This window comes from Magnolia sinica, chromosome 9 (genome assembly GCF_029962835.1).
Source record: "Magnolia sinica isolate HGM2019 chromosome 9, MsV1, whole genome shotgun sequence".
Taxonomy (NCBI): Eukaryota; Viridiplantae; Streptophyta; class Magnoliopsida; order Magnoliales; family Magnoliaceae; genus Magnolia; species Magnolia sinica.
In genome coordinates this window covers 59,834,916-59,847,395 of record NC_080581.1, presented here as the reverse complement: position 1 = coordinate 59,847,395, position 12,480 = coordinate 59,834,916, and the positions used below count along the sequence as shown (strand labels likewise).

The window sequence follows — 12,480 nt, the reverse complement described above, 5'->3', positions numbered from 1 at the left end:
TCAGCTCCTTTTAAATCAGATATTTCATGTAGTATGCTTGGCCTGAGTTCCATAAACTAGTATTAACACACTGCATGTAACAAGGACATTTCTTAGTTAAAAATAAAAATGTCATTCTGGATACATATGTTGGACATGCACGTTGAATTCATGTCAACAATACTATTAGGAGAAAAACCATCATGATCATCATCATCAAAGCCTTATCCCACTAAATGGGATCAGTTACGCAAATCCCGTTCTGCCACTCCACTCAGTCAAGGGTCATCTCCTCAATAAAATTTTAGATTGTTGACATGCATGTTGGATTCATGTCAACAATACTATTAGGAGAAAAACCATCATCATCATCATCATCAAAGCCTTATCCCACTAAATGGGATCAGTTACACAAATCCCGTTCTGCCAATCCACTCAATCAAGGGTCATCTCCTCAATAAAACTTTATATTGTCAAATTTTTTCGTACTACCTCCACCCATGTCATTTTGGGCCTTCCTCTTACCCCTTTGGAGCCTTTAACTTGAACCAACTCACTCTAGTCTTGCACATGGCCAAAACAACTAAGTCTACTTTCCCTCATCTTGTTACCTATTGGAGCTACTCCTAAGTTCTCCTGGCTTCATTCATTTCTAATTCTGCCCTTCCTCATCTTGCCACTCATCCATCTCAATATCCTCACTTCAGCCACACTAGTCCTATGAACATGTTCTTCCTTGACTGCCCAGCAATCTGTCCATAAAGCATTGGGTTCCAACATTAGGAGGAAAACCTTCAACTTTTTTTTTTCTCTTTTTCTGAATATTTATATAATACTTCCGTTGTTATAATTTTAAATTCTTACATCTTTCCATTTACCTAGATACATTCTCGTCTCACGATTTTATGAACAGAATTTTTGCAACAACATATCTTTCAGTATTATTCCTGTTCGCTGCATCTGACAAAAGTCCAACTCTAATTTGCAATGTGTCTACAAACATTACCTCCTCCAAGAGTTCTCTTTGTGTCAGTTCTTGTTGCAACTCATGCTTGTGTTTGCTCCTGAGTTCTTTGATTTCATCTTCAAGTTGCTTGGCGCGACCTTCATGAGTGGCAGCTGCTTCAAGCACTGCAAGGTACTCTTGTCTATTTTCAGATGCTCTCTGTCTCTCCTTTTCAAGTGACCGGCTCAGTTGTGTTTGCTCTGTTCTGAGACATGTGATCTAAAACACTTTCATCAATGGTTAGTGAAGACCTCCTAATGTGATTACCAAAAGGAAAAAGCGGGAGAAAACAGGAGAACCTGAGCTTCTAGAACAGCCATTCGAGATAAAGTTTGAGAAAGACGCTCATTCATGGAACGCTCTCTTTCCTCGGCAGCTGAAGCTTTTGCCTCTGCCTCCTGCCAATAAAATGGCAGAAAATGTTAGACAAAATAACATATCAAACAAAAAAATTATTGGCAGAAAATGTTAGACAAAATAACATATCAAACAAAAAAATTATTGGCAGAAAATCATTCCCAAATATTTAGAACCTGGAGACGTGAATTTAGGGCTCTTTCCACACCAGCCCAGGCTTCTGCCCTCCTGGATGTTGTCTCCTGTTAAGATTACAAACCGATTGGATTCAAAGCTCCGTTATGACTGAAATTCAGAAAGTCTTCATGTGATTTATTTTTATCAATAATTGACAATTTTATTTATAGGAGGAAGTGTTATGTTACTTATGTAAGATCCCTATGATCTTTGCAGAGTTACGAGTTCCTTGCTTCAAACATCATTACAAAGTAAACAAAGAAATTTGAAAGTTAAAGTATCACCTGCATGGCTTCAATCTGCCTTAGAAGTGGCCTGGTTGATTCAGGAAGTTGCGTAATCAACTCCTCACAACGACGCTCACTGGCCTGAAGATCAGCTAGACAAATATCAAATAGAACCCTTGGCAACAATCAATTATAAACAATGTAAATGTAAGTACTAAGATGGACAGTCAAAGAAAATAGAACAGACTTGATAGCGCTTCTGAAGATCATCAATGTCTCTTTGAAGCATGTCCTCTCTAAAAACTGCCTACAACAGCAAACCAACAAACAAATCACTTTTTGTTACTTACTGCAAGTAGACGCCAAGAATCAGGATCAAATAAGTACCTGCTGCTCTGTTCTACTAAGAGTCTGCCTCAGTTCTTCAAGTGCTTGAACAAGGGTAGCTTCTCGCTCCCCAGCTTCTCTCAAACGACTCTCAAGTTCGGTTCTGGCTTCATTGTTGGCTCGTGCCTCTGCTAATGCTTCAGCCTCCTTGGCTGCATTTAGAGCATTGGTGTAAAATTCTTTTTGAGCAGCAAGTTCTGCTTGATTTCTCTCAATTGTTTCTTGCAGTAATTTTTCTGTTGCTGCCTTGTCTCTTTTTATACTCTCTACTTTTGTCTCTTCAACCTAGAAAATGGGACAAATAAGATAGATGCTAATTATTTATTTATTTTAAAGATGCATGCTAATTATTGAGCAAACATTTGTCTACATAAGAGAATGATAGCTGTTTAAGTAGAGATCTTGACAAAAATATATTTAATAATTGAATTTAAAATCAAACTGAACTATGATAGAAACCGTTTTTGCAACATGAAGACGACAGGAGGTTCTTTGTCAAAGTATGAAGCAATGTGCATTCTACTCCATACAAGGACATTTGATAAGCAAACATGTCTTATGTTATGCACATTGCCAAACGACCCCTAATGTGTGTCCAATATGAGACAATTTGACTAAAGCACAAGTGTTGCGAAATGGGGTAAACAGTGGGTGGGAAGAAATTCAATTAGAGTGTTGACTGTTGAGCATGGATGCAATCCAAATGTCCTCCCCTCCACCACAAGCAACAAGCAACAATCTAATTTCTTGGTTTTCGACAGAGTAAACAATAAAGACATCTAACATACCCAGCCTATCTGAGTAACATTAGAAAAGCTCTACCAGTACTGAAATATTCGAGTAAGAATGCAGAAACACTGGAGACATCTAATGTACCGAGCCTAACAAACAACTAGAAAGCACTACCAATTCTGAAATATCCAAGTAAGAATGCGGAACCTAGCATTTCATCTAAACTTAGACATGAATTTTTCTAAGTAACAAATTTATTCAAGAGAAAACCATGCATTTACGATCCACGTGACCATATTGATACTACCTAAAGGTGTTCTATTTGCTCGTAGCTCACGTTTCATACCTGATAAGGCAAATCTTGGTTTTCATTTCCCTTGTGACGGACATGGAAGAGGAGGGACATGTCAAGTATCTGCCTGGGATCATGTCTTCTTCTGAGCTTCATGTTCCTCCTCCCAAGAGACATGTCAGATCCGGGGGCATCCCAATCGGAGGGAACAACATCAAGGAAGAGGGAAAAAAAATCCCAATACAAAGAGAAACGCATCTAACACCCTCCCTAGCAAAGACATTGGCCGTGTGATGCGCCTCTCTATGCATGTGAACAAATGAAATGTTTTATATATTAGAGACTAGCCCATGAATCTCATTTAATAAAGGAAAGAAGAAAGTGGAAGACAGCTTCCACAGCTCTAGCCTAGGAGAAGAGGCCGACGGAATAATGTTCGAATAATTCACTTCTACAATCGAGAACCCTTATCCTTGCAAAAAATTATCAACCCTTCATAAAGAGCATGGACCCCCCTACCCCCCAGTGGAAAGGAGGATTTAATGACAATGCCTTTATCACCTCTAATCACTGCACCTAACCTATACCATATCAGCAGGGTTACAAAGACAGTAACCCTCAAAATTCAATTTTCAAACCCCAGCAACAGGCTTTTCTAAACACTTCCAGATTTGGGACTTGGCACTTCACTATTAGTAACCACAATCCACTTTCTAAGGATTCCAAAGAGCCATAACCCGGCAGAATTTGAATGCTATGAAGGCAATATGATGATTCTATATTGAATCATTTCAACTGCTGCATCCACCAAATCCAACCATTCCTCTCTTCCATCTTCCCAACAAGAAGCAAACAGAATCATCATCTAATATCCGCCGTGACAGGGTGAGGGGGAAAAAACATCTGAGTTTCTCCAGCAAAACCTAATTCACACCAAAGAGCTTAAGAAAATTTCCCAAGTATATCTTGCAACTAGGCGATGAAGAAACAAATGGTACACCAATTCTTCATCCTGCTTGCACATGAAGCACATCTTGGGGAGATATTGTTAATGACAATGAAAACCTTATCACAAAAGGAAAAACAAAAAAGAAAGAAAGGTAAAACAAGAGAAAGAACAAGAAGCAGAGACAACAAGAAATCTTCTCCACCAACTCAAAACCAGAAAACAAAAGGCAGGAAAATACAAAAAGCTTCAAAACTACAACTAAGAGGAACCCCCACACATAAGAATTCCCATGGGAAGGGAAATCTTCGCCATCAATTCTGATTTGACCCAAATAAGATATGGCACACTCAAGAAGCATAATTGAGTTCTTTTAATAGTCTCGAATCATAAAACCCTTTATTTTTCAAAAATTCTGCTATTCCTTCCCCGCCCCCCCCCCCCCCACCAAAAAAAAAAAATCCCCGCATTATAGCATAGGGAATCATTTATTGAATGGTCATCCCTTGAGGAGAAAAGGGACCATTAACCCAACCCGCAAAAAGCTCTAGGGTGGAGGTGTTGAGAGACCATAAAACAGCAAAGAGGCTGAAAAAGTAGTTCCAAACTGCCGAAGCAACTTCATAATGAATAAGTGGTCAGTTTCTTCCTCTTTCCTGCACATGATACACATGTTTTGGCATCACAAAATTACACTTCTTAAGGTTCCCAATAGTGAGGATTTTCTTCACCAATAAAATCCACACGAAAACGTGGACCCAAGGAGGAATGGAATAATTCCATACTTTCACAAGCTGAGAATGTGAAAAGCCTCTACTTGTCAGACGTGAAGCAAAATATTTGGGGTGAAGATGCTGGATTTTATTCATTTCCAAATATCTTGGTCTTTGGCCTCAGGATTGATCCGTGCACCATAGAGCTTCCCCATGAGGCTGCTGAAAGATGAAATTTCCTCACCAAGACACTAGCAAAGAACAATGGAACGATTCACCAAACCCTCATTGTATTCTTAACATTCATCAATCTTGGCTTTCTTATTCACCGCAAGCGTGAAATAGGAAGGGAAAGATCCAGCCAATGAGAGTATCCTCAATCCACACATAAGTCCAAAATGTCATTCTATGTCCACAACCCACCTTCAAGCAAATACCTTTCTTGAATTCCTTTTCCACAACATGAGAGAGGATGTGACTTTCTCCCACATGTTCCTGACCAACGTGGCTGATAGCATTCCAAACATCCAACGCTATGTACCTTGAGGGTTTGTGAGGAAACCAGCCCATGCCTGATTCCCCATATTTCTGACTCGTTAATATTTCTCAACAATGCTTCAGATTCTTCTCAGAATCTCAGCCACTATTTTCCCATGGAGTGACCATTTCAATGATCTTCCCAAACCCTTCAAACAAAGAGTCAATCTTCTCTACCCTACATTTCAGCTTAATTCAACCACAAAAATAGAGAAAGGGCCTCTTACTCTTGCACCATTCATTCTCCCTTTCACCATCCACCATTGACATAGAATCCAAATTTGAATCTTGTTAGAGAATAAGACAAGAAATGGATTCTCTTGTCAATGCTTCCAATGATCATGAGTGAGGTTCATTTCAGTAGCAGTCGTTCACACAAAGGATTCCACTTTCAGAGGCATCCAAGCACCCACACCTAGTGTTATCTGATTGAACGATCCACGACACAAATCATACGATTTAGATCGTATCGCAGGGGTGTATGATTTGGATCATACACCCAAATTGCAAGTATCGAATTGTATTATCCAAATCGTGAATCGTATGATTCAACAATATGTATTATTCACCGGGTTTTAAAAAAAGGGTGGAAATTTATTTTCTTTTTGTTTAAACTTTTTTTTTCTTTGTTTCCTTCTTTTTACCCTTTTGTTTTCAAAATGCTTGTAAGACTCACCCATATTAAAGAAAAAAAAAAAGCCCCCTTTTGTTTTTATGAGAGAAGGAGAGGAGTTAGGAGTTTTGAGCTTGAAAAACCTCAAGAAAAGAATCCAACATATCTTTTTTGCCAGTTAACAAAATCAAACATCACTTTTTCTTCTTTTTTTTTTCTTCTTTTTTCTTACGTTTTTTTCTTTTTCTTTTTTCTTTTTTTTGAGATTATATAGAGCAAAATAGGCACAAAAATATATAAAATACTTATGGACTATTTTCTCTTTCCTTCATTCCCATTTTAGGGTAAATAAGATGAAAAATATTCAATATTTTTATCTTTAATTTTGTTTTTTCTTTACTTCAAGATTCTTTTAAATCTTAAAGTTTTCTATGCTTATTTTAAGGGTAAATCATTATTTTGTTCCTAATATTTGTCTTTTGATTTTATTTTTTGTCTTCACTCTAGAATTGTGTTGATCATTCTTGAAAATGGTAAAGAAGGCTAACCCTAAGGATAATGTTTGTATATTGGATTATTGCTCAAAAAACCAGATGATAATGCTAACATTCACGGCTCAAATGCAACTTTTGTGGGAATAGTTATTAGGGAGGTGTATTTCGCAATTCGAATGACACCCCACCTCACCTGAATAAAAAAGAATGTAACGGGCCTATTCACAAATAGGTGATGATGTAGTGGAAAAGTTTTCAAAACTTGTTGGAGACAAATTCTAGAGACAAGAAACAACAAGAAGAAGCCATACATGATGCTAGAAGAGTTCCAATCATACATGACGTGGAAAAAGGAAGAGTAATATGGATGACTTTGTTGGAAGAGAGAGTGAGGGAAGAGGAAAGTTACAAGGCACTCTGTATAAAATTTGGAGAAAGGGAGATAGAGATAATGTTTGTCTTTCCATTGCTCACTTCCTCCATGCGAATGCTCTACTATTCGATTTTTTGAAGAGCCCTTTCTTTCCACCAATGATGGAAGCTGTTCCAGCATTCGGATTGAGGTAAAAGCTTCACACTTATCATGAAGTACGAAACAAGTTTTTGAAGATGGAGGTTGAGAACATAGAAAAAGCAGTTATGGTGTACAAGAAAGAACGGGCAAAAAACATGATATAGTATAATGTTGGACAAGTGGAGGGATGGAGTGCCAAATTTTTTACAGTCCGAGTGGAACAGGTTTTTTGAAATCTTTTGATACATTTGACATTTTGAAGAATGTCGACAATTTATTAGCATTACTTGAGTCCATTTTTATTTTTTATTTTATTTTTATTTTTTGATGACGACAGGGTGTCCCCACCCCTTTAAGGCGAGACTATTCCTTGCTCATTACTTGAGTTTGTCATTGATGAGGTCGGTGAGGAAAATGTAGTATAAGTTGTAACAGATAGTACATCCTCGTACGTAAAAACAAGTCAAATGTTTTTTTTTTTAGGTAACACTACCAAGGATAAAACCCTCTATCACCCACACACACTCCAGTCTCTACTAGCTCATCTAAAAACAAGTCAAATGTTGAGGGAGAAACAAAGTTATTTTGATCACCATGTACAATTATATAGATCTTATGTTTGCAGATATCAATAAATTACAAGTTCATACGAAGACTATGGTGAAGGCAAGGATTATAACCGTGTACAATGTACATTTACTAGCATTGTTTGGTTTTTAATTTGATGTGAAAGCATGCAAAGGGCGAGTTAACTAGACAAGCTATGACACAATTTGCTACATGTTATTTAACATTGAAGAGCATAGGATCGGTTTGAGGTCGATGCTTATTGCTTACCTTGAAAGAATGGGCAGAGTGTCACTTTCAAAGACCCTAGCCTGTTTGAATAGTCGTAATTGATTTTATTGTAATGTACAAGCGCTATCATTACGATTTAGTGTGATTGTTTCAACACGTAATTCGATGGCCGAAGGCAAATGTAATAGGAGACAAGTAAAGGAATTCGTAATCATTACAGATTTACAAGACATTGTAGTAAAAATCTCCTATCCAAACGAAAGATTCAGTGTATTTTTCCTATTAATTTAACATCTCAATAATGTAAAAACATCATCATTGCACTTTCACCATGCCTATCCAAACACAGGAATTCTCGGTTAAATTACATGTTGACTAGGAGACATGTATCGTAATTTTTAATGATTGTGCATTTACCATTCATTACAGTCAATTATAACTATCCAAACAGGCCCTAGAGGAAAAGCACATGCATGACATGGTCTTAGCCGATGTAAACTTCTGGTCATCAATCAAGTATTATTTGAAGATTACTCTCTTAATGGTTAAAGTATTACGGTTAGTTGATTCGGATGAGAGACCAGCCATGGGATGCATTTCTGAAGCGATGGATCGGATGAAAGAGAATATAGTGAAGAATTTAGGAGAAATTAAGAGCGATTTTCGATAATTTGGGACATAATCGATGATCCAAAATTTCAATACGACGATAACTTTCCTGCAAAATAAACATGGGCTTATATGATTGTATTGAAATAATGGACCCATATTCAAGGCAAACAGTCATATTATCGATGAGTAGATGGATGCGTTTTAAAATGCTTATGACTTGTTAGGAAGAGAAACACATAGTTAACAAAAACAATAAAGCAACCAGATAACTTTTGAATTATTTTACTTGTTAATTGTTTGACTAGTTAAATGTCTATTTTAATTTTCAAGCTATCTATTTTAATATTTACTTCTTTATATTATATGATACATAGTTTTATGGTGAGAGAATTACGAAGATTAGTGTCCAGAATTGCATGCAGTAATACTAGTTTTGAGTGCGACTATAGCACTTTTGAGTAAGTGAAAAATTATTGAACACATCTCATGAATCTCATTGTTAATTGTTTTTATAAATATTTTATAATTATATGATATAGTTAATTTTGAAACTATATGTTTACAGATACATTCAAAAAAAAAAAGAAATAGACTCAAGCAACAAAGATTAGATGCTCCTGTGTTCCCAAAATACAATCTCCAAGTTGAAGTGCATCATGCAAAGGGAGAGAAATTCAAGGGCTCGATCTAATTTGCTTATCGGATGGGAATCTGATGAGTGGATCACCAAGAAGGAGAATCATGCCCTCCTATAGATAACGATTAGATGAATATGGGTGAATATTTTGTCAAGGCGTTAGAGGGTGATAAAGTTGTAGGCTCTACCTCAAGACCAGATGTCACCAATAATATCGCCAATAACAGAAAATGTGGGGAAACATGGGGAAAATGGTGCAATTTTTCAATGAAACTTAAAGAGATGCTAAAATACACATTTGCATATTTAGGAATCAAAAAATTGCAAAAAGATTGCATAGATAATAATTTTCCATTTAATAAAGGCCTAAAAGCAAGTGTTATCATTAGAAACCAACCCAACCATCCCATCCATCCAACCATCCAAACATCCATCAATATTTCAGAATATCGAGAACACGCAATAATTTGTTGAGAAATCATCGACAATTGGAAAGGAAACAAAAGATTATGCTCTCGATATCTCCATGTTGCGATAAAGATAATATCGCAATGCGATCGATATTATCATTGACAATTTGAACACTGCATACAACTATATGCCTATAAAAAATGGAAATGGAAATTTTTTTTAATAAATAGATTTTTGGTGATATCGATACATTGGAGATATTATCAAAATATCGTCATTACACTGGCGATACAAGCAACACATGGATTTTACACAGTAAAAAATATTGGCGATATGGATACATTAGCAATACAAGTGGCACCTGCAATTTACACAGTCGAAAATATGGCAATGTCAATACATTAGAGATACTTAGCGATATATCGACAATGCTTGGAATTTCTGAGACTAGCAATGTTATCGGCATCGCAGAGGTGGAGATACGGATAATACCAGGGAGATTTCAATGATATCGGGTATACTCAGAACAATGCTCGAGATTAGACGGACGATATGGTATGATTACATGTTGTAGCCTAGTCTTGTACTCTTGTAGAATTACACTAGAGTGTCATTTAGTTATGTTAAACTAATAAGCATAAATTATTTTGTAGTTCTCAAAAAACTATCAATTAAAAGTAAAGCAAAGGAAAAAAAAAAAAAAAAACAGAAGTGGAAGAAGACGAGGAAGATGAATTTATTTTGACATCAAATTATGGAGAAGAATATGAGGCTATTGTTAAAATAGTTTTTTTTTAAATGACGACAGGGTGTCACCGCCCCCTTTTAGGCGAGACTATTCCCTGTGGATACACACAATCACCCTCAACCACGTGCATTGGGTAAATCGTAGGGAGGGGAATCAAACTCGTGTCTATGGGGAGCAAACCCACAACTAGAGTTGGGCATGGGACGACTCGACTTGTCCAACTCGTTCAGATCCGACTCGAGTGGGTGAGTCGATCTGAATTGAGTTGACTTCATCCAATCCGAAACTCAAACCAAGTTGAGTTTGAGTCACCCAATAAATTGACTCAACTCGACCCGAAACCCAACTCGGTACTGACTCGACTTGATCCGAAAATCGACTTGTACGTGTGTGTGTGTGTGTGTGTGTAAATCTAGGTTTTGAGTTGTGATGTCAGCCAGTGGATACCCGCTGCACCCGACTCGACCCAACTCAGTGCTTGTAATCAGGTCGGACTCGGTCCGGATTAGTCCAGGCCAGACTCGAACTTGGATCAGGGGTCAGGCATGCTGGACTCGGTACTGAGTTGGGTCAGGACTATTTCAAAACCAGATTGAGTCGGGTCAACCCTAACTCAGTCCGACTCAACTCGATGCCCAGCTCTACCCACGACACTAGCCATTTGCCCAACCCCGAGTGGGTCTAAAATAGATATTAAAATTAGTGATAATGAAAATGATGATGCCAACTAAGATAGCCAAGTCGAGGGCCAAGAATAGATGTTGAGGGCCGGGCCAGACTTTTTTGGACATTTTGTTTTCCTTTTTGAATTATAGATTATTATCATTTTTAATTATAGAAATGAAAACATGTAAATGGGCAAAGGGTTTTTCTATTTTTATTATATAGATGAATACATGTATAAGGGAAAAAGGTTAATGTATTGAACTTGATTATCACAAAATGACACATTTATACATATACAACAGATACATTCTATACGGTTTATCACATGATGATATCATGATTAGTGTTATCTTTTTGTGCATATTCATGAGAAAATGCATGATTAGTGTGTTTTTTTTTCTAATTTATTTAATCATTTAATATTTCGTAATATTTTTACGAAAATTGGAAAAAGAATCTTACAATTCTCGATACGATACAATTTATGCCCAATTATGATTTATGATACAATAATGATTATGATACCATTGCACATACCAACCCACAAGGGTGTTCCCTTCACCCATAGTAACTTCATGGAAGAATGATTGTGAGAAGAAAGAATTACAAGACTACCATTTTCATTGGGTAAGATCTGTTAGGATCCATTCGTCAACTAGTGGGCTTGGTGGGCCAAACCATTCAGGCTACCAGAGTGAGCTAGGCAGCCCCACTTAAGATAATAAATTTGAATTTAGATTTTGAAATAATATTCCAAAAACCGAGGGGTAGTTGGCGTTGATTGTAGGAGAGTAGATTACCCTTGAATTTGTAATTTGAATGTTGAATTTGAAATTTGAATTTGAATATTGTGGAATGCCACAATTATTTATATAATTTTTAGCCATTAATGAAAGCAGATAATTTTTCCTAGGTAATCTTTTGCTTGATTGCAAGGAGGGTTGGTCCATCCTTGAATTTGGACTAGTTATCTCAATCATCCGAGTATGGTTCTATCATTTGATATCCGACACAGGTTTGGTCATGCCCAAGCACAATATGGAGGACAGAGTAACAGTGAAGGATATGGGAGAAATGAAGTCCACCATATAAGAACTCAAAGAATGTACGGAAGCTCTCCTAATCCAGAACAAAGCTTTTCGAAATGAAACCTGCCACAATCGCAAAGCCCATGCAGAATTGGAGGTTTCAAACGACAACAACTTAAGCGAAGGAAGATCGATTCAAGGGCGATATGCTCAGATTGATTTTCCAAAATTTGCCAGGTTAGATCCAACAGAGTAGGTGCATCATGCAGAACAATTCTTCAAATTTCAATGCACGCCAGAAGAGGATCAAATGCTCCCTGTGTCTTTCCACCTGGAAGGCGAACCAAACCATTGGTTTCAATGGTATAGACGCATTAATCCCACGATGACATAGGCTACATTCTTCACAACCTTGTTTGTGCAATTCCGGTCGTCAAACTATGAGGACTTTGATCAAGCTTTGTCAAAGTTGCACCAAATGGGGACTGTTCACGAGTATCAAATGTACTTTGAGAAGTTGGCAAATCGTGTGGAATTTTAGCATGAGAAAGCATTGGTTGAGTGTTTTATCGTGAGCTTGAAAAATGAGATTCGTGTGGATATTAA

At 37.1% G+C, this 12,480-nt stretch overlaps 1 protein-coding gene across 1 annotated transcript in view; it reads right to left on the bottom strand.

Moving 5' to 3' along the window:
* LOC131255487 (golgin candidate 5) overlaps nucleotides 1–12,480 on the bottom strand; it is a 71,843-nt gene that overhangs the window by 9,273 nt on the left and 50,090 nt on the right. The window contains exons 9-14 of the mRNA XM_058256229.1: nucleotides 2,134–2,418; nucleotides 1,994–2,053; nucleotides 1,804–1,887; nucleotides 1,519–1,584; nucleotides 1,285–1,383; nucleotides 986–1,204 (exon numbers count right to left, since the gene is read on the bottom strand). Of these exons, the coding sequence (XP_058112212.1) occupies nucleotides 986–1,204; nucleotides 1,285–1,383; nucleotides 1,519–1,584; nucleotides 1,804–1,887; nucleotides 1,994–2,053; nucleotides 2,134–2,418 (813 nt within the window). The remainder of the gene's footprint in view (nucleotides 1–985; nucleotides 1,205–1,284; nucleotides 1,384–1,518; nucleotides 1,585–1,803; nucleotides 1,888–1,993; nucleotides 2,054–2,133; nucleotides 2,419–12,480) is intronic.